This window comes from Plectropomus leopardus, chromosome 8 (assembly GCF_026936395.1).
Source record: "Plectropomus leopardus strain MGB_pleo_1.0 chromosome 8, ASM2693639v1, whole genome shotgun sequence".
Classification (NCBI taxonomy): domain Eukaryota; kingdom Metazoa; phylum Chordata; class Actinopteri; order Perciformes; family Serranidae; genus Plectropomus; species Plectropomus leopardus.
In genome coordinates, this window is record NC_142183.1 from 19585875 (window position 1) to 19607666 (window position 21792).

At 39.5% G+C, this 21792-nt stretch overlaps 1 protein-coding gene across 4 annotated transcripts in view; it reads left to right on the top strand.

The window, feature by feature from the left end:
• The window catches only part of trpc7b (transient receptor potential cation channel, subfamily C, member 7b), a 109195-nt gene that overhangs the window by 21025 nt on the left and 66378 nt on the right, over positions 1-21792 (top strand). For 2 of the 4 annotated variants that reach the window (XR_015777273.1, XM_088081073.1), the window contains exon 1: positions 20682-21303. The exons of the other annotated variants lie outside the window; for them this stretch is intronic. Coding sequence is in view for 1 of the 2 variants with exons in the window: in XM_088081073.1 (XP_087937199.1) it covers positions 20813-21303 (491 nt within the window). In the remaining variant the exon portion in view is untranslated. Of the gene's footprint in view, positions 1-20681; positions 21304-21792 lie in introns of those variants that run through there. 4 annotated transcript variants of the gene reach the window in all.

The window sequence follows — 21792 nt, forward strand, 5'->3', positions numbered from 1 at the left end:
TATCAATTCAATCAACATGGCTTTCATTCTTATTATCTCGTCTGTCTGTACAACAGGGGAGTTTTGCTTCTGTTTGTGCACCAGGCTGTTCTCATGCACTGTTACGCACCAAAATGTGGACATGTCCCACATAATGATGAGCCGGTAATTCTCGCATAAACCATGTATTTTGGGAGGCTGGGATCACATGACAAACTAGCTGACGTTTGTAAAAGGGAAGCTGTCACAGGTGGTCCACATAGGAGGCACTTTGGGCTGGTGGATGCATCACAAGAAACGGGACGTTCCCAAAGAGACAAGTGTTCAAAATCGTGTCAACTTTGACTGAACTTTGAGTTAGGGCTTGGCAATATGACTGAACATGTTATTACCATAAAACTTTTCATTATGATAATTATTTCCCAAACAAGTCAAATCATTATTTCTTTCCAGTTTAAAGGCTGTTTTTTGCTTTACTTTTGGTTTAAACCAGGGTTGTCAAAGTAATTGACAACTGACAATTGATTTTGATTAATTAATCACAGAAAAAATAACGCATTGAAAAAATGTACCCTTTTAATCGCATTCAGTGGTGCCCTTTGACCCCGTGTGTCATGGATGCATTGATGCACATTAACTTATCGATACCACTTTACACTATAGTATAAAGTCTGTCTGTCACTGAGATGAGGAAATACAGAGATGTTTGTTTTACCTAAACTTCGTTGCTTCCAAAACAAAAGCTATCTGATTGTGTCTCTGTGGACAGAATGCCATTAGTTGCTGAGACAATGCATTTTATTTTGAAACATTTAAAGGATGGGGTTGCCAGGTGTGCAGGAGCTTGTATAACTTCATAAATGAGTGGAATATGTGCTTATAAAAATAAAAAATACAGCGCTCATATCAGCAGGCAGCGATATGTCTTAAGGCCCAGTTAAGGCTGGACTATTTTGATGCAGAAAAGATTTACTATAATTATTTATGTTAGAGAAAAGTTATAGTGTTATTCAAATTGCACTAATTTTACTGTAATATGTTTTGTTGGACTGCTAGATTTGAGGTTTATTACTGTAACAAAGAGTATGTGTTTTGTTACTCCTCCTCAAAGTGACCTGTATTTTACATTGTTTTATCTATTTTGCTTTTGGATTGTTAAATGTAGATTGCACTACATTCCTTTTACTTGAGTGGAACAAGCTCTTGCATTAATTTTTTCTTGGAGAGACTTTATATCAGACAATAAAACACAAATTACCAGTTAGGACTAGGCTATTTTCTATTGGGGAATAATGCCCTGCAGTGTATGACAAGTTTTAAAATGTTATTTTCAGTAAATTTGTTGTTATATTAATCGAGTAATAATAAAATAATAGTTAGATCAGTTGATAAAAAAATAATCGTTAGGTGCAACCCTAAAAATTAATTAAATGCAGATGCTGAAAGTTGTTCAAACATCGTAATATTGCCATGGTCATTGAAAGGTGTGTGGTCTCTTCTTCTTTGTCTTATTTTTCGTCTTCCTCTTCTCTTCTTCTTCTTCTTCTTCTTCTGCTTGTACTTGTACTTGTGCTTCTTCTTCTTCTTCTTCTACTTCTTCTTCTTCCACTTCTTCTGGTTAATGTTCGGTGTTAACAGTTGTTTGAGGTACACTTCCACGCCCCTCTATGGGTGAGCTGTTTAATTAAATGGAGGATTTAGAGATCATTTATTACAGCTAGAAAAATTTGATTGAAATAATTATTATTATCACTTTGTTGCCCAGACCTGCTTAAAGTACTTTCAAGGTACGTCCTCACCGTGTTTCTTTTCCTGAACGTAACCATAGTAACTTGCCTAAACATAACCTCTGAAACTATGTTAAGAACCTAACGTCATTTGTAAGGCGCTTCTTTGTCCAAAATCATACAAACTTTTTAGTTTGCATTTTTGTAGGATATTATATGAACCATTATATGAGGATATGTTGTCGTGCACCTCTGTTATTTTCTTCTTTTCCTTATTTCTGTTTTTGTTTTCCTATCCTCCGTTTCTCTCTGTAACCCTGCTTTCACTGCCCGGCTCTGACTGAGTCAAAAGACTCCTATAGATAACAGTATGTGCTTTCTGCTGCGAAACGTAAGTCCCTCATAGGTTGTTATTTTCCCCTGCTCTCGCTCCTTCCAAACCTACCTCCTTGTCTTATGTCAGAGCACAGGTAGTCTGAACCCTCAGATCTCATCCATATTTTACACAAAACATTGCCTTTGTCCACTGCTGTCTTTTTCACTCTCCAAACTCTCCTTTCAGTCTGGGGGCACATTGAGGAGAAAGATGGGGAGAAAGTACAGACCTTATGGCTTGTGAATGTGATGGAAAGAGGAGGCTTAAGCGAGAAGCACAATTGAAGCTGGAGAAAGACGAAAAAGTGATTTAGAAAAGGGGCAGAGGCGGGAGAGCTGAAAGACATGAAAGCTAAATTCAAAGCGTGCGTGTTTCTGTGTGTTTGTCTCTGTGTGTACATGTGTGTAGAGAGAAAAAGCAGACCCCAGTCTTTGGATGAACACCTGAGCCCAATTACTTGCAAAATCTGCTATTTCCTACTTGCCTCTGAGGGGAAACTTGCACACACGCACATCTGTCTTTCTTTCTTTGCTGTCTGAGAGCCTGAAGAGTAGCTGGGAATATCCATAAAATTAAAACTGCATTCCTTTAACTGTAAAAAAACAACAAGAACAGACTGCGTCAAAAGCATTTGAATAAGCTTTGTGTAAGATAACGTGAGGCTATTAGTGTGGCACAATGCTCCTGCACCCTGCTGTGACTGAATTAATGCAACTGATGGTAAAAAGTATGGAGTTTTTTGAACCACAGTGACAGAGAACCTGTAATTAAAAGTCCAATGTGTAGGATTCAGGGGTATTATATGGGCAGAAATGGGATTTACCGATCTTTTCATTAGTTTATACTCACCTAAAAAAAGAATTCATGTTTTCGTTACCTTTTGAATTAGTCGTTTATGTCTACGTTCAGAGCAGTAGCCAAGAAAATACAAACTAAACACTGGCTCAACATATGGCCGTTTGCTAGATGCTACTTTATTGGTTGAGAAAACTCTTGTAATCTAAAAAATGCATTGTTACTAGAGGTGTAATGATGCTTTAACAATGATACGATGTGTGTTACAATACATGGTTGGCGATATGAGCTCATTTACAGCAACGATATGATACAATTCAGTAACTAGAAATCTACAGGGTAACATTTTTTTCCCAAAAATAGAGGAAAAGAAAATGCCATTTTCCATGCAGTGGAAGTGGAGGTTAAACCGTGATACTCTGAAGTACACAGACATCCATTGCAAGGCCTGTATTCAGTGTGTGTGAAATAAATACCTGGATACTGGATAGTAGAGGTCAGGATTCAGCATTTTTTTTGCAAGAGAATTAGAGATAAATCTACATAATAAGTTAAACAACAATTAGCAAATTGCCACTGTATTTGATCTCATATCTGCATATTTTGCAAACAGCAAGCGTTTTATCATGAATGTTTTTACAAAAGCCAAAATGTGTTGAAACCTTGGACTGTGAATGTCCACTAAAAATCTCTTGCTTTCCTTTGACGTTGTGCCTCCCTGCAATGATTCGCCATTGTCTGAAGTGACGGTACTGAGTGCTGATGCAATAGGACTGCCTCAAACTTCCAATAATGGGAGAATGAACCGGACTAATGCTTACAATTATTTACCATTTATAGGTGTGAAAAATACATCCACATAATATTTGACGTGCTAAATACAAGGCGGAAATTCTCAGTATCGATACAATCGATTTATGCCTTGAAAAATTACTTTTACATTGATAAAAGTCACACTAGATGGACAACTTGCCGCATGATGGCAGAAATATAAATTGATGCATCAATACAATGGACGTACCATTAAACCCCTAATTGTTACTGAGCTTTTTTAAATTCCAGAAAGTTGATAGATCTAGGGTTTTCATCTGACATACAGATTTGTTAGCTGGTGTCAGCTTCCGTCTTTGCTCCACTGGTACACCTACAGTACAGAAACACAAACACATACACACACACACACACACACACGCACCATCCTGTTTAACGAGCAGGAACCTCGACCGAGCAGCATGTTGGCAGGATAAACGATGCTGGTGCTTCATGGGGGAAATGTTTACTTTGGTAAAACATGATGAACACAGTGTGCGGATAGTGTGCCGTCCCTCTGCCTCTGACATTCTTCATCATTAACTCTCACACTGTTCTCACAAAAAAAGGTGTACAGTCCCGCTTTCTCCCTGTCTTTTCCTGCCGCTCACATTGTAGATGTCTTCAAATCCATTGCAGTCATACATCCTGACAGCCTTCAGCCCTAAATTCTAAACTGTATCTAGTCAAGGAATACAGCTGTTTCGAAGACGTTATGTGTTCTGCCAGCTTGTTGCTGATACAGAGGCTTCACCCCTTAGCGTCTCCATAGGCCTGGTATTAACATGCGTTTCTGTGATCAGTGATGCCATGTGTCTCCAGCTGACCACGTGTTTTTAGATTCCCTCGCTGCTTATGTCACTTACGCCAGAAGATCAAAGGGTCCCATACACATTTATTACATCCACACTTTAGCTAGTTGTTTGCTATCATTCTTGGTGCAGCTGGAGATAAAGCTGTTAAATGAATTCAAAACATCTCCTTCCATAGAGCAAAGTGATAGATGTTCATGCAACACCCACTGCAACACTGGGTGTTCAACTACAATTTTCACACTTTTGCATCCATTTTCGACACTGAGAGCAACTGACGTTGAACTACCTGAAGTAAGTAGTTTTGTTGCTCAAACCTAAATGCCATCATTACAAAACCTTAACCATGTGTTACAACATGTTTCACCCAGGAGGCCACTGTATGTCAGATTCTAAAGGGTGCCCTGTGCGTCAATATGAGACTCCGAGGGGGCGTGACAAAGCGTCAGTCTTTGACGCTGAGTATGAGAATGGGTTTTCATCTAGCTGCCACCCTAACTACACAGTTTGTCTGCACAGCATTGTTCATGTTAGCTGCTTTGTATAAATGATAAGAAATTTAAAAACATGTAAAGTTGTTAGCACTAACTCCAGGATAATGCTAAGTGTCAAGTGAAAATCTCCATGTCACGTACGGGAATGTAACATGTGATTAACTACAAGAACATGTTTGTCCAAAGAGGATTTAAAGGGTTTATAAAGTTTATTTTAACACATAGCGGAACATGTAGTCCTTTTATTTAAAGCACCCAAAATTTACAGCACATTAATAATTAACAAACTGTAGCTGCAGCATTGTCCTGTATATATGGCGCATTGCATTGAGGCAGAGCACTTAAGTCCTGCTTGCATCAGCTGATTGACATCAGCTGCCTCTTTCATGCTTCACCATCAGCGACTCATACATACATCAGCGTTTATTCATCAGATATTTTGAGAGCTCCCTCAAAGAGCAGCTGTCTTTCTTGCCAAATCTAACTGTGTAAACATTTAGTATACATAGTCTGTTCCAAAAGCATGAATGTCTCTGATTGAGCTATAATCAAACAGTTACAAGACACGGATGCACAGTTAGATTTGTACACTTAAGTTCAGATCAGATGTTTAGATAAGTTTGGCAGAAAAGTCTGTAATCTTTAGCTACACTCTCTTAATCATCCAAGAAGCCAAAAGAGGAGCTCTGCCCCAAACATATACATCTATAAAATACAGGATTCAGGGAAGTTCTTTACATCGTAGCTTAAACCAGACAAATATAGAAATGTTTGAACAAAATACCAGGAGATGAAGTGGTTGACAGAGAGAGCTGCTGCTATCACACCGCTGTTTACAGAAAGATTAGAGGAGTTAAGCTGCAGCCGCACCAAAGAAGCTGAAGTGAACCTTTAAGTCCCGCTCCTGTTAATATGTTTGAATGCTATAGATTTGTCCTAGTCAGCTAATACCAGATGCTGACATGGCACATAATCTTCTGATGCAAGCTGAAGAAGCATCAGCCATCAGCGTTGTGTTGGTTATGTTATGCGAGGTGTTTGGGTGCTCAGGGAAAATGTCCCCTTCATCTCCTCAGGTTTTTCTGATAGTGTGCAGATTCAGAATAATGACCTGTTTTTCTTGAGATGTCCTGTTCAAGAATTAATTCTTGTTCAAGATAGCAAGGCATGAAGTGTTAAAGTCTAAACAACACATGCTCTGAATTTGTCAAATACCGCAGCTTTGTCAGTAGATAATGTCAAAATGCTATACGCTAGGTACCCTCTTGTATCAGTTTTGGAATTTAGGCTCTGTAAATGAATTGTGTCTTTTCAACATAAACTTCTATTTTGACAGGAAAAGTATAGTTTCTGCTCATTGCATGCATACAGTATGTGTCAAAATAAACTTACAGCGTAGGTAAAATACTTTGTTTTAGGTTTGTTTCCTCAAGCTTAGGCAACAAAAGTCCCTGGTTAGGTCTTTAAAAAATCCTGCCATTGTTTGGCTTAAATAAGTACAGCTATTAGTAATGTCTTGTAACATCACATGACATAAATCACTACAGTAGCATGCTCCACATACTAGCAGACTACACTGATATGAAAAATTACTCCATTGACTTTTGGGTTCACATGGGAAACGAACAGCGTGTTCTTGGGTAAACGTCTGGAGATTATTTGACCAATCCACCGCCTCTCCCTCCCACCCTATACAGATTTTCTCATTCTTGCCAGCGCCGTTACAAACGGCTGCTGGCCGGTGTGTTTCATATGCCATGAGGGGTGATTCTGTATGTTGGTATGTGACACTAAAGTCCATTGACGGAGCGGGGGTATTTGACAAGTTGGGTTGTTGTCCACAGTGCCATCATACCATTGCAAATGGTACCTTTGTTCGACAGAGCTGATAAAGCGGTATTCCATGAGTGGGAATGAGAATGGGCTGAGCTGAACCTACAGCACACAGAACATGTTTGTAATGTAATATGCTCCATGGTCTCAGCATGTTCCAGTAGCCCTTCACTCAGTTTCATTAAAATGCCTTGGAGCTACATGGTATGATCATTAGCTGACACTGACAGACAATATTTCACCTCATTTAAATGCTAAGAAAAACTAGACATCTCATTTGAATTTCAGCGGTCACTTCAAGTTATTTTCGCACTCTGCCAGGTAGGCAGTGGAGCATTGGCTGAGGCAGTCGGGCCATTAACTGTGTGTATGTGAAACTGTTATTGAAGCTTGGCATTAATAATGGGGTCCTCTCCTGAAAATAATGGCCCTACAGACTTTTGTCACAGTCTTGATATGTTTAAATTTGACTGTACCAAAAAAATGCATCAAATGTGGAGGTTGAAGTTGAATATTAATTTTAGATTTAAGCCTCTTTGAAGAATGATTTGATTTATTTGTGTATCCATGTATGACTCTTCAGTTATTGCCTTGAGCAAATGATTGACGTGCATGGCTGAGAATTATAGTGCCAGGCTGGACCTGCTTAATGCTCATTAAACAGCTTTAAATTCAAAGTCATAAATGAAAAATAAATTCAAGTTTCACAGAGCCATGCATGCAGTCTTTACATATAAACCATACTGCAGTGAGGTTGGAGATGGAAAAAAAAGCCTCTATTTGTGGTGATAAAAATATTTCTGCTGACGAATAAAATCAGGAGACAGTCATAAGATCAACCTTTTTCATTTTAGAGGGAACTTCTACAATCTAATTTTGTTGAATGATAGTGTTTCATAAGATCCAATTGTGCTGAAGATATTATTCCACTCAACTAGCGAGGGAGCTGGAAACTATTAGAGGAAATGCTCAGTACACACGCACCTGTCAGGAAACAGTCTGTTTGCAGTTCACTTTATAAATTGAAGCCCTCTCATGGGTCAATTTAGGTTAAGTAACTATTTGCGAGCACAGGGCAAAGGTTAGAGAGTCCAGTTTACTTGTTTCCCATTGGGTTTATGTACCAGCTACCAGTGTTATAACATCAGGGCAAGTTGAGTATGATCGTTCAGTTATTGTGAGAAACATAAAAAAACCCAAAACCTCTTTTAGCTAAATGTAGCCCGATGACTACAAGGATCCTTGGTGGTTAAGTAGCTCTGAAGGTACTTATCCGTAGTCAGTTTATTATCAACAGTAGATGGTGGCCAGCCACGCCCCAGTTTGGAGAAGCAGGCAGGAGTATAGCACTGAAGCAAAGCAATGTATTGCTGTGGACGGGGGCAGCAACACAACATATTTTAGCCCTCTAAAAAGCCCATAAAACAATCAACCTTGCCATCAGCCAGCCCTTGAACTGAATTGAAAAATCTGTGCTCTCTTCAAATCCAGACCCCATTGACAAAAACTGTTATTTTACAGAACATAGCTCCTGTGTTCTGTGAGGTATAATTACATGGTTTTGTCAAAGAAGTTTGGCTTTGAGGATAAAAATTTGCTTTCCTAGATTAGTAAAGGACCACCTTACTTTGCTTTACTCTTACTCTGATTGCTTACCCTAATGTTGTTACCCCAACCAATTTCACTCCTCTTGCCTAAACCTAACCAACCCAACAAACAAAGACAACAAGTGTTAGCCAGTTATAGAGAGACTAGTGCAGGTCATTCCTTCGCTATCCTAGGAAATGCAAATTCACTTTGAGGACAGCATAAATACATTTCATTTTCAGTTCATCATTGGAAATGGCTGTCTGAAGCTGTGAAACTATTCTAAATGATCTATTCTATTAACTATTATAAATGTAACATACACTCAAACTGATACTGATTTTTTTTTGTTTAGGTGGGACTTTTTTAAATGGCTAAAATATAATTTAAACTGCTGCGTATATCCACCATGGCTTAGCTTTTGTGGTGAACCGCAATACACTGACTATGGGTACCTCATACAAAATAACCCAAAAAACTATCCCTTTCTTTTTTGTCATTATTGTAATTTAATTGTTATTTATGACATCTATTGCACGTCTGTCTGTCCTGGAAGAGGGATCCCTCCTCAGCCACTCTTCCTGAGGTTTTTACCATTTTTTCCCCCGTTAAGGGTTTTTTGGGGGGAGTTCTTTTGGGACAGAGGGGTGTTGTATGCTGTAAAGCCATCTGAGGCAAACTGTCTTTTGGGATAATGGGCTTTATAAATAACATTGGATTGAAATTGAATTAACAGGTAACTGCAACTGAACTTTTGTTGCATATCATCAATCACCTCTATGTTGCCTGTCTTTCTACTTAAATACCTTAAAATAATTACATTAAACGATTCAGAAAACCAGTTTGAATGGATACTCACCCAGTATTTTCACCATGCTTACTAAGCTTATCAACTGCTGTAACAGTATTACTCTGTCAAATCTTCATGAATTTTCTTGGATCTCCAGGAAAATGAAAATCCATCTTTCTAAAGCCTTATTCTCAACATTGGTGTTTCCTGTCTCAGAGAGGAGAGCTCCACTTGTGCAATTACATTATCACAATGCAGCAAAGTGCAGATTGCAAGCTTTTTGGTTAAGTGGTCCTCTTGCAATTCTCATACTGAAGTGTCACTTGAGTCATTTTCCTAGACCTGACAAAACTCCTCCAGATTCACTGAAGATATTATACAACTGTTTTCACAGGCTGAGTAATACGAACCATGACCACCAACCTGATGTTCATGCGTGAAATCAGGAGGGGAACTCTTGAAAGGATAATACCTGCCTTATTTTATTGTTCTGTCATCTATAAACTGGCAATGTATTGTTAAAAAGATAAAAGTGCATGGCCAATGCATTGATTGGGCTGTTCTCTTTTACAGCACCCCTAGCTGTCATGGGAAAGCACTCACTCCTCACACCACAGCCATGTCTCACTTTCACCTCTTTCTTTAGCAGTGTGAAAAAAGAAAATCTAACCAGCCACTTAATTCTCTCAGGACCCTTTTCAATTTACAGCATGGATTTCCCATGGCTGTCAAAGGCTGGGTGAGACTCAAAAGAAGGGTTTTGGCTAAGAAACCTGAGGTTTAACAAGACAGTTGTGCAGCTTGTGTGGGTTCACCCCAAGGGCTTGAAGCGGCTGTATTGTGGAGTCATTTAGAACTTGGCGTGCTCTATTAAAGTGATACTCAAAATCAATCCTTTTAGGATTAATTGACCCTTTGCTACACCCCGCCCCTTTGTTATTGTCTGTCAAGCTGTTGGAGCTGGCATGGATCCACCGACCACTGTCCAATTGCAGTCCCTGACAAATACTATTAAGAAAAAGTGATTTTAGAGAGAAGCAGACAGAAGAGTCTACAGTATGTTTTTGAAGGATATATCTAGGATGTCCATCTGACTGACGCGACAAAAACAGATTAAAGAGATGAAGATAGAAGATAGAAGCTAAAGCCGAACATACAGATCACAGTATAAAAGTGGACCACAACATCACCTGCTGATTGAGTCAGAAAACACCGAAATTAAAAGGAAACTGCCAATTTTGAACCAGCTCCGTTTCATCCATTGCAGTGTGCGCAAATGAACGATGGAGCCTTGGGGGAAGCCAAACACCAGATTTAAAAAATGTTCCTCATTTTTGAGGTCTCAGGATTTGAAAGTATGAACTAGGCTTCAAACTATGACACTCTCCATTCCCCCTTTAGCGTTAGTTAATAATGTGTCAGTTTCTGCTCGATACATAGTGTCTTTTTAAAATTAGTTTCCTTTTAGACACCAAAACATCTTAGTAGGGTTTAGGGAAAGGTTATGGCTCGTCTTATTATAGGTACATGTGTGATCTAAATTATGTTATTTATGTTACATCAGTTTAGAACCATCAATCCACCCAGATCTCCTCCCAACACACACTTTGCCGCTGTCACCTGACTTTCTCCTTTGCTCTCTTTATAGTTAGTCTGGTCACATAGAGTGTCAATTGTGGAGGTGTCTACCAATTTTCACCCATGTTATAGGCTTTTTTCGGAGGGGGGAGTCGATGTGAGGGTCTAAGGACAGAGGGATGTCGTTTGCTGTAAAGCCCTTTGAGGCAAATTGTGATTTGTGATAATGGGCTTTATAAATAAAATTGACTTGACTTGACTTTAAAGCATAGGGCCCATGACCAAGCCGCCATGTTGGGAGTGAGAATGCCTCGGCTTCTTATAGCATACGCTTATATAGTAAACACACACTCAAGTGTTCCTCTTACTGAAATATTGAAGTGGCACTCAGCTCTCAACTCGAAACAGTGGAGAAAGTGTGGAAAGATGGATCTTTATGATATTGACGTAGGATTTCTTCACAGAATACACCAATAGAATTCTTGATATAATTTTAATGGCCATTGATGAAAGTGATTCATCCAAGGCTGCGTGAGAAAAGTATCAGAATCAGTCTGCTATTTTATTTTTTTATGCCCTGCGATCAGTGTTCATGGTCTACAATGGATTTTTGTTATGTGAGATTTTAATGATGTTGTCAGTCAATCATTTTAACAATAAATATTTTTTTCTTTGAGTTTAGTTAAGTAGTTATTTTTCGTATTTGAATTTTAGGCGATGCACAGCAAACATTGATAGAGGCCTCTCAATCGACATCTCTGTGACTTTAATGTGTTTGTCGCCCATATACATTCAGAGCTCCAGCTGTTTAGCTGTGGGAGCAGCCTCGGTGCCAGTGCTGATCCTCTCAACATAGGCCACTGGTGAGGATAATTGATGGCAGGTATTACTCCAAAGATCCGCTCTGCATGGAGGAGTGAAACTGCATTTCCCGCCTCACATGGGTTGCTTGTTGGAGTCTGTGACAGCTCTCATACCCGGAGTGAAAAAATCAGCCGCGCTCCAAACTGTCAGTGAGTGAAACGCCAATGTGCATTTACTTAAACTGACATTTTAGACTTACCATTTCTTAACTGAATGTCAGCATAGTGAACATCTTAAACATGCAGAATATTTAAATGTATTGAATTTAATCATAGGACTTGTGTCAGTTATCATTTAGTCTTTTGACCTCTGGTCAACCAGAAGTCTGGATGTTACTAAACCGCTTTCTTGTTTATGTTGTTGTAGCAGCATAATCGCTGCCTGGATTATGATCAGAGACTATTTTTCTTCCAGGTAATGAAACAGTACGAAATGCAGGTTCCACGTCCAGTCTGAGGTTTAGGCAACAAAAGAAGTTTTGTTAAGGTTAGGAAAAGAGAATTTTTGGTATGTTAGTTAAAGGTAATTTAAAAATCAATGCTTGAGTCATTATGTGTGCAAACTATTACAAGACTGCCTATTTTAGTGAAAATGTCTCATATATGCCAGTGTTTTTATTTTAAGCCTGATAATGGTAGATCAGAAGTTGCGATATGTCTTTTTGTATGAGATAATTTTTACTTGGATGATAGCTATACTTTCTAAAAGTACATTATCTGCATACTGGTTACTTGTTTCATCTGAAAATTTGACTTAACCGTACTCATTATATTAATCTAAAACATAATTTGCTTTGGTTACATTTCCCTCAAAATCTATTTGCTACATTAGATTAGTTGTGTATATGCATAATTTCTAGGAGTGCTTTGGTGGCAGTATTCACAGGCGCTGAACAAAGTAAAGTCAAATTTACAACAAGCAAGTAACTTTGTCCAAAGGCGTATATCACGTTTCTCCTTTTGTCCTTAAACTGCACATTCAATTTATAACTTTTACTTTTCCTCTTGAATTCTTCCATCTGCTGAATGCGCCTCTTCCAAGGCTGAGTGCAATAACATATGCACGCGCACACACACACACACACACACACACACACACACACACTGCAAAGCTACTGAACAGGAAACACTTGCCATCACTTCCCATAATGACTTAGAGTCATGCGTCAAGGTGGGAATGTATTGAATGCACCGAAGCAAGAAGAAAGCAGTATGGATTTTTTTAATACATTAAGGCATAATATTAGTCATACTTATTAGGTTGTGAATGGATGTATTTGGCAGCCACAGTAGATGTGTTTGGGCTGCATTGGTATTACATACAGTGAGCGTTTATGCTGCACACTCAGTGGGGCACCTGACAGTCTGAGTATGTGTTTGTTTTTAAGTGAAAAATAAATGGAGATGACTGTACACTGTATCGGTAATTTGAACATTTAAAGTAATAGTAAATATAATACTAGTAAATATATTAATGTAAAAAACAGACAGAGGAAGACTTTCGTCTGAGCATTTATTTGCATGAATTTGCATGCTTTTATGCACATCTGTGCATAAAAGCATCAGTGTGGGTCTGTGGATTCAGATACCTGCACACAATTACACACACACACAAACACACACATACACATACAAATACGCACAAAGTGTGTGATATCTTTAATAGCGCCGATTTGGCAGAATACCTCATTAAATACTCTGTCACAAGTCATCTATCAAACCCTGCCAAGCAGACATAATAAAAGTTTTAAACACTTCAGCGCCTCAACCGTTGCCCTGTACCAATAAAATATGCATAGAGTATGTATTGACTCCAATATCTGCCTGTATTTCAGTGTGAGCTATAAAGGATCGTACATGTGGAGTAGGAGAGAGAAAGAGAATGAACAAGAAAACATGCAGAGCAAAGTGAAGAGCAACTCTGTAGGGAAACGTCACAGTCATCTGCTGTCCTCAAGGGACTGCTGTCCCTATTGATGACATTGATCAAGTGACCAATAAAATTACCATGAGGCTGATGATGATGAGGGTGTGAGTGATTGGTTTTCGCGCCCTTCTTCCTCCCACACACATTTTCACTGATTTGGCCGTTGAAGTCAATAGGACAAGAAGTCTGGATGTTCTGTTACCATGTTTACCCCTGACGGGCGGTACCATTGTGTCTCTTTGTAGCACAATACAATCACACAGACGCTGCAGTGAGGTCACATTAAAGTTGAAAAACCCTGATCATTGTTGTTTTTGAACATCTTTTCACCTGAAGAAGCCATCTCACAGCTATATATTTGTCCACCACCCAAATATTTGGATTCATATTAAGATTCTGTCTTTTGTGTCTGTCACATGATTTGAAAACGTCTTGTCTTAGATTAATCCTCAATAAGTGATGTCTCGAAACCTCTGGATTTGCATATTCTGGCTTTCAGAGAATTCAAAAGCGCCTCCAAAATAACAAAACCAGTTTCCATGAAATATACAGTTTTTCTAATCCATACAGGTCATGAAAACAGGGAATGTCAATCTTAAAGTGAAACCATCTATAATCCTATGAAGTATTTTATCTTTTGTGCAGCAAGTGACTGACTCCAGAGCTGATAGGAACTGGGACTGACAAAATGAGCCGAGTGACAAAACGTTTTACAGCAAAGGAATGAATAGAGGACAGCGTGTGAAAAAGAGGGAGACAGATGCAAGTATGAAAAAGAAAAGACGAAAGACACAAGGGCCCATTGGATGATTGATATTTGTCATCCTTGCTACCAGCTGTCATTTCATCTCTGTCATTTGAACTCTCTCTCTGGATCCAAAAATATGTTCATGTACAAAATTTGCATAAGCAAATATGTTTTGCAGGAAATGTAATGCCACCCAGGTTCAATATATTTTTAATCAACACAGGAAAATGTTTGCATTTTTCATACTTGCTGAGGTTTTTGGAAAGATTGGGGTCATGGTTAAATATGGAGGAAGTCAGTGCTGACTCAAAAAACAAGAAGAAGCACCTTAGGTCGTTCAATATTTTACCCAAACCAGCCTCTTCTTAACCTCGACCAGGTGTTTTTGTTTTGTTTTGTTGATGCAAACCCTGCTCTCCAGTGTCCTGTGCTTTGAAACCTTAATATGTGTGCTGTGTTTTTTGTCATAGAGTTACTTGTTTAGGAGTGTTTTGTTTTTACTGTAAAGCTACAGTTTACCCATAAATCAAAAATGTATATTTTTTCTCTTACCTGTTGTGCTATTTATCAGTCTAGACTGTTTTAGTGTGAGTTACAGAGTGTTAATGTATTGGACGTAGAGATGTCTGTCTTCTCTCCAAAATAATGAAACAAGATGGCACTCGGTTTGTGATGCTCAAAGCACAAACAAATACATTTTAAGAACTAAACATTTCTCTGTCCAGAAATCATAAACCGGATACTCAAGATAATTACAGTCCTTGTTGTGTGCAGTTTGATGCCAGAACTATTTTTTTTGTACTAAACAACATGAATCAACAAGCAGAAGAAAGCGTGCATCTACTCGTAGCTCATCTAGCACCACTGAGCGAGCTAACTTTACAGATTAACTGAGAAGGACGCCATTAATGTTAACATGTCTCGCTGTCACCCGCACCGAGCTCTTGTACGGTTGGCGGGTGTAGTTTGGTAGAAAGTACATAGTTTCTACATGTAACTGCTCACAGCAAGTCGGGTTGAGCACCACAAGCCAAGCACCATTTAGTTCCATTATATTGGAGAGAAGGTAGACAGTAGCCGGTAGATCTCTACAGCCAATATCTCCAACGCCAAAAGAATCTAGATTGATAGCACAACATTTTAATGCCTTCCCGACAGTGAAAGCCATGGCTGGAGTCATAATGTTTGAGATACATCCATTCATTCATCCGTCTGTCCATTCATCCCATTCTTTTTGACGCAATATCTCAAGAACACCTTGAGGGAATTTCTTTAAATTTGGCACAGTTGTTTTCTCTGACTTAAAGATGAACTGATTAGATTTTGGTGGTAGATTTTGAATTAATGACACTAATTTTGAAAGATTGAAACTCTGCTGATTGTATAAATCCTCTGTGCTGTCGGAGGTAAAATGTGCATGTGGAATCCACAATTTCACAAACGTGGATGTTGACTGGTGTGTAGAGGCATACAACCACCAGGCAGTCGTTTTGGGGGTGAGCTATCCCTTTAAAGCAGCCCGGTAGATAAATGACAGAGATTGGGCCAGAATAAAGCCGAATAAAGGCCTGTCTGTGGTTAGAATATCAACAGTGCAGGCCTGCTGCCCTCAGCATAGCTGAAGGGGCAGAATTAATGAGGACTGGGTGAACCAGGCCGGCACCATAAAACATCGTAAGGCTTCCTGGACCATGGGCTCTTTCCGATGCCAAGGTTGTGCTGAGGCTTTGAGATGTAGAGCCAGGACTGTGAACCTTCATTTTATGTCTATATTTCCTCCAGTGTAATAGATAGCTGGCATCATTACACTGGCACGTCTGCTGTCTGCTGACACACGAGAGTCGAAACCTCCCAATAGCTTGTTTAACCAACTAGATTGACTCAGCTGCCAGAGGGGCTCATCCGAGAGATGCTGGGTTTTCAGTCAGATGCTGCAAGCAGCTAGCTGGTTGTTGATGCCACAGGTGAGGGAAGACATTGAGTCCTCTCTACGGAGACAGTTGAAATGATGGCTTGGAAGAGAGTGTGCTGTTACAACATAACTTAGCCAAGGTCTATATGAATGGGCAGGATGTGTGTGCATTTTGTAATTGTGTGTTAAGGTCAGATGAATTTACAGCTTGTCCTTTTGTCTGGTCCTTGTGGAGATGTTAAAGGGAATCAGAGATGTCTCTGCAGATCTCAGTGTCTCTGCATGTTTAATTTGTACAGTGAGAGAGGAGTACCTTCATGTTTCGGCTGCCAGAGGGGACTGAAGTGTTTACTTTGATCCTGCTTGACATTTGTTTCATTCAAAGTTGTAATTTAATCAAACCTCCCCATCTCTGTCTACCTGCCTTTCATTTCTGTCTGTGTTTTTTAACCCTTTGAAACCTGAGCAAATTGGTATGATTTGTTTCAAAAACATGGGGAGAAGGCAATTAGCAACTTTACAAGATATGGCTAAACATGAGCCAAAGAATTTGAAAAAGTTATAAGAAAATCACCTGAAAATAAGAAAAAAAAGAGTAAAAATCTAAAACAAACAAGAAAATGTCCTTAAAAAAACGCAGATTTTTAAAAAATATCTATTTTGTTATATTTTTTCTGAAACACAATTTCAAATAAAGAATGATTATAGTGATGATTATAGTTATAAATATATTTATATATATAATATATATATATATATATATATATATAAAATATATTTCCCTTTTTCAGATAATTGTTACCCCTTTCCTGATTTTTTTTTTTTGGGTGGGGGTGGGGGGGTTTAGCTATTTTTAGGTTGTTTTCTTGACACCTTTTACTAATTTATTGCAATGTATTCCATCTGCTCAGGTTTCAAAGGATTGAATAGCTTGTGAAAGACATCTGAACGCAGCACAAGAAAGTCAATGTGTCAAGATGTCAGTCCAGGTTAAAACAGGGTTAAACATACCAGAAGCACAGCAACTCATAGTACTCAATGTGATGCTTGATATGCTAAAAAACCCTAAAATTTAAAGAGGTTGCTATGTTTGTTCTGAAACTGAATTACACAAGACAGAAAATTGCCACTGCGCAGTTCTCTGTTGATTGCAACTTTCAAGAACGCAGCTTTTCTAAACATCCTCAATCAGTGATTTCCCAGCAGGAGTTCTGCCTGTGACAGAAAGCTCCTGCTGTTACACCTGTGATAGGGGTGAGTCCAGACAATCCCAACCCGCAGAGAAACCCTACATTATCCGATATCGATTTACCCTTTAAATAGCCAAATGGGTTATTCCATTCTTTTCAGTGTACTAACATCCGTAAGGGGTCTGATCTGGTCTGCATATCTGCAGTGGCTTATTAGTGTGAAGCAGGAAGATAAATAATGTGACTTGGACAAAAACATAATTTCTACGATACGGGCTCCCCCCCATGAATATTATGCTTCCAACAGTGACACTTTTAATGCAGTACAAGGCTGGTTGGTTGTCAAAAGAAAACAAAAAAGCTTATTGCTGCTCTTAAATCACACACATAGACTTAAAACAGCCCTCTTCCACTTCAAAAGCCTAAAGCTATATAACATAAGAGCTACAATGGCAGATACTTACACAACGCATACACACACACACACACACACACACACACACACACACACAGACGGACAGCCACTTGACATTCACTTGGGACATCATGTTCAGTGGTACACAGTTTGTCCTAGTTCTCATTAATCTCTGCATTAAGTTGGGGTCAGACTTCAGATGGATTAAGGGAGAACTTTAGTTATAATAAATCTCAGCATGTTCTTCCATTCAAGGACACAAGGTCTGAATGTGTGGAGCATACAGATCACTGTGGTATGAAAGCTCAAGGCAGTGTTTTACTAAGTGAACCCACAGTCTTTGAGAGTGGCTTGTACCACCAGTTCTACAGTATCATTAAAATATTCATTTTCATATGTGTAATTAATCCTGCAGGGCTGCTTTGCTGGTTTTTTCATTTGAGTCCTACAACTCTAATATGGGTAAAATGTGAAAATCTGACATTAAAATATTTTATGGGTCCCTTGGTTTCCTAATTTCCCAGAAAAATAATCTTAAAAACATTTCTTGGAAATGACTGTCATTTAGTTGAGCAATTTCAATCCACTAAGAAGTGAAACCCTGAAGCGTATACAGATATACGTAGTTGAACACATAAATCTTTAAAGTTTATAGTTGTGTGCGTTTGTATCTTACAGTTAAGATAATTTAGCTAATATGGAGAATGCATTTTATTTAAGTAGTTTTACATGGGTAATGGCAGCCCAGTCACCAGTAGAAAATGTTGGCATTGTACGTTTCTGCAAAACACATGATACATTTGTATGTTTCATCATCAATGTACCTATCAATGCAGACCAATGCAGAGCATTGTCCGAGACCAACAAACAACAAAACAGGTTATGATTTAGTAACCAACCATTGTTTCTCCAGCAGCTTTTTGAACAACTGATGTTTCCAGCAGCTTTTTAGGCACTAAACATGGGTGTTTTATAGCAACCCAGACATAATTTTTTATCAAGACATGGGTTCTTTTGCTGCTAAAATAGTGGCACCATGAAAGTGGTTGTTTTTTGGCAGTCATTGCTGCTTTTCCAGCTGGGATTTTGCTCCCAAACTATTAATTTTAAGCCAGAATATGATTTTTGTGCCTTAACGTAACCGCATATTAACAGCAACATTAAGTTTAAATCTGTACATGCAAATGTAACATATTTGAGTTTGCGGAAATGTACAGTGCCAACGTTTTAATCAACAAAACTCTAAGGAATTGTCTATTTTGCCAAAAACAAATCTTGTTATTCAGGATAATCTAGAATGTTCTACCCACTTGTAAACACAAGTTAAAACAGTGTGTCATGTGTGATGTGTGTTAATTAGATTTTTTGTGATCTGTGTGTACATGTTGGTTGCATAAATACGAGGATAGATCAAAGCGCTGGGTTAGGACTGGTTATTGTCTGTGGGGGGGTGCAGGAAGTCTCCATCACGACTAATGGGCCTCTGCCTCTAATTACTGGACTACAAGATAGAGTTTACACACATTCAAACACTGTATTATTTTCCTCTTCATATCTAAAGACAGAGAGGTAAAAGGTGTTGTTTTCAGGTTTGTCAAAGAGCAATGACTCAGTGTTTCCTTGGATAAACCTACCACTGAGGTTAGATGTTGGCTACTTTGAGTATTAATTGCTTGTTCTCCGAAGCAATAACAAGATTATGTCAGTACCAGTAATTGGTATAACAGGTGGGCATGTTAACCCCTTCACTCCACAACCTCCAGCTGTCTCCGCTAGATTCTCTCGCTCCTTCTTTTGCTCTCCCACAGTCTCTCTTTCTCTCTACTCTTTGGAAATGAGTTAAAAACAAACAGGCCCAGTCACACTGCAAACAATAAAGGGGGATGTGGTTTGATCTGTAATGATAATAATGATGATGATGATGATGATGATGATGATGATGATTATAATAATTATTATTATTAAAGCTCATATGAAAAACACAACATTCAAGTGACTGCACCTATACAAACAAACTGGAGTGCCATTGGCTCCACAGTCTGAATGAAAACTGTACTGAGCTCAGCTTAGGGTTCTTCAAGGCCTGAATAATACAATTTTCTGAGACAGAAAAAATGTATCAATTATGTGCAGATAGCCTGCACATAATTGATACATAAATTTGTCCGGCACTACACTATCATGGAAGCTTAAGAAGTAGCATCATGCCATCATTATAGGCCACATTAACCCTCTGAAGCAAATGTGATTGATTTCTTTCAAAAACATGGGAAGAGGAAATGAGCACCCTTAGCAGAACCCCTAGTGCAAGAAAATTACCTGAACATCAGACATGCAGGAACATGTTGCAGGGTCATTTGCTCACTGACCCCCATGTTTTCAAAAGTAAGCAAACTGATTTGCTCAGGGTTTGAAGGTTTAAATACTTGTGAAGGCGTCTGATGGCAGCACACGAAAAGCGATGCCAATCCAGGTTTCAAAGGGTTAAGTCTCTGCATGTTGCTTGTTGTTTGATCGGGTCTCTTACCAGATACAAGATAGAAGAAAACTGCTTTGTGTACTTGGTTATCACTGAGAGAGACAATATTTGGCCTCATGTGTTAGTTTGCTTTAAAACCCGTTTTAGAGTTTAAAAAAAAAAGATATTTTTTAACATTCAACAAGGTAAGACTGAAAACTGCCTTTTCTTGATGGGAGAACGTCATGATTTTTGCAGACCAATGTGTAAGTTAAGCTCTTTTTGTGGTGTTGCCACTTACTCGTTTGCTTCCATTTTGTAATAGGCTGTCTCCCTGCGCGCGCACTCTCGGTGCTCTCTAATTAGCGCGCGCACTCTAGTGTAAAGGTGGAGGCTCGGCTGGTCGCTTCCGCGCGGCTCAGGAGAAACTTGTGCGGTTAAAACTTTGACAAACCTCGTTAAATGTCCGCCACATAGCTGGCCACATTTAAAGTATATGCTGCTCAAGAACTCACCCAATGTCTGACGAAGGAGAGGAAACCGACAGCGGCGAGAGAGCCCACCTTTCTGAGTCTCCCTCCCCGCCTGTGTCTGTCTGTCGTCCCCGAGGATCTCCTTCCTCACCGCGGCCCCTGGACATCTTCTCTTCCGCCTCTCCGCTGCTGGGGGACACAGACCCGCCTTACCTCGCCACTCCGGAGTGTATCCACGCCTCACCAGAGAACCGGGAGCCCGGGTTCTCCCCACACTTCACCCCGCCAAAGTTCTGCCAGAGCACCGGGGACACCGGGGGCTCTCCGGTATGTCCGCGGCAGGATGTGCGGATAGATGCGGTGTACGACCGCTGCGATGACTCGTTCCCCAAGTGGAGAGGACGAGGAGCGGCGACCGCTGACCGCTTTCAGCACCGCGGACAGAGAATGCACCGGGCTCCGGAGCCCTCAGACCACGGGAACCACTTCTCTGCTGAGCACATCGACACCGGGTTCAACTCCGAAAGCAGGCAAACGTGAGTCATAATTTTATTTTCAACTTTTGCTCATCTACCCAGAGGCATGATAAATAAGTAAAAGTCATCAGTTTCGTGGCCTTGTGTGGAGTCTCTGTGCCTATTTATAAACTCTGCGTTTTGCAGTTATGCAAAGAGGCTGCTGGGCAATAGTTTAGAAAAGGCTGTTCTGGGTTGAGAGAATTTAATCAACACCAACTAATCCACCTGGGATGTCAACAACCAGAGGACAGGGTTGAAGAGGGCAGAGGAAAGCAGCCAGGATTTTCACTGAGCCAGCTGCATCCACCTGTCTGTGCAGCTTTGGACCAATGATTGACTCTTAGCTGTGCTTTACAGCTCCTTTATGGAACAGCCTTTAGACTGGACTGTAAAATCCAATAGAGCAATATCACCAGAGGGTCATCATGTGAGTTGCTGTCATGCACTGCTTGAATTGCAAACTGATGTTCCTTTCTTACATGGAGCATTTGCAGAGGGTGTATTAAA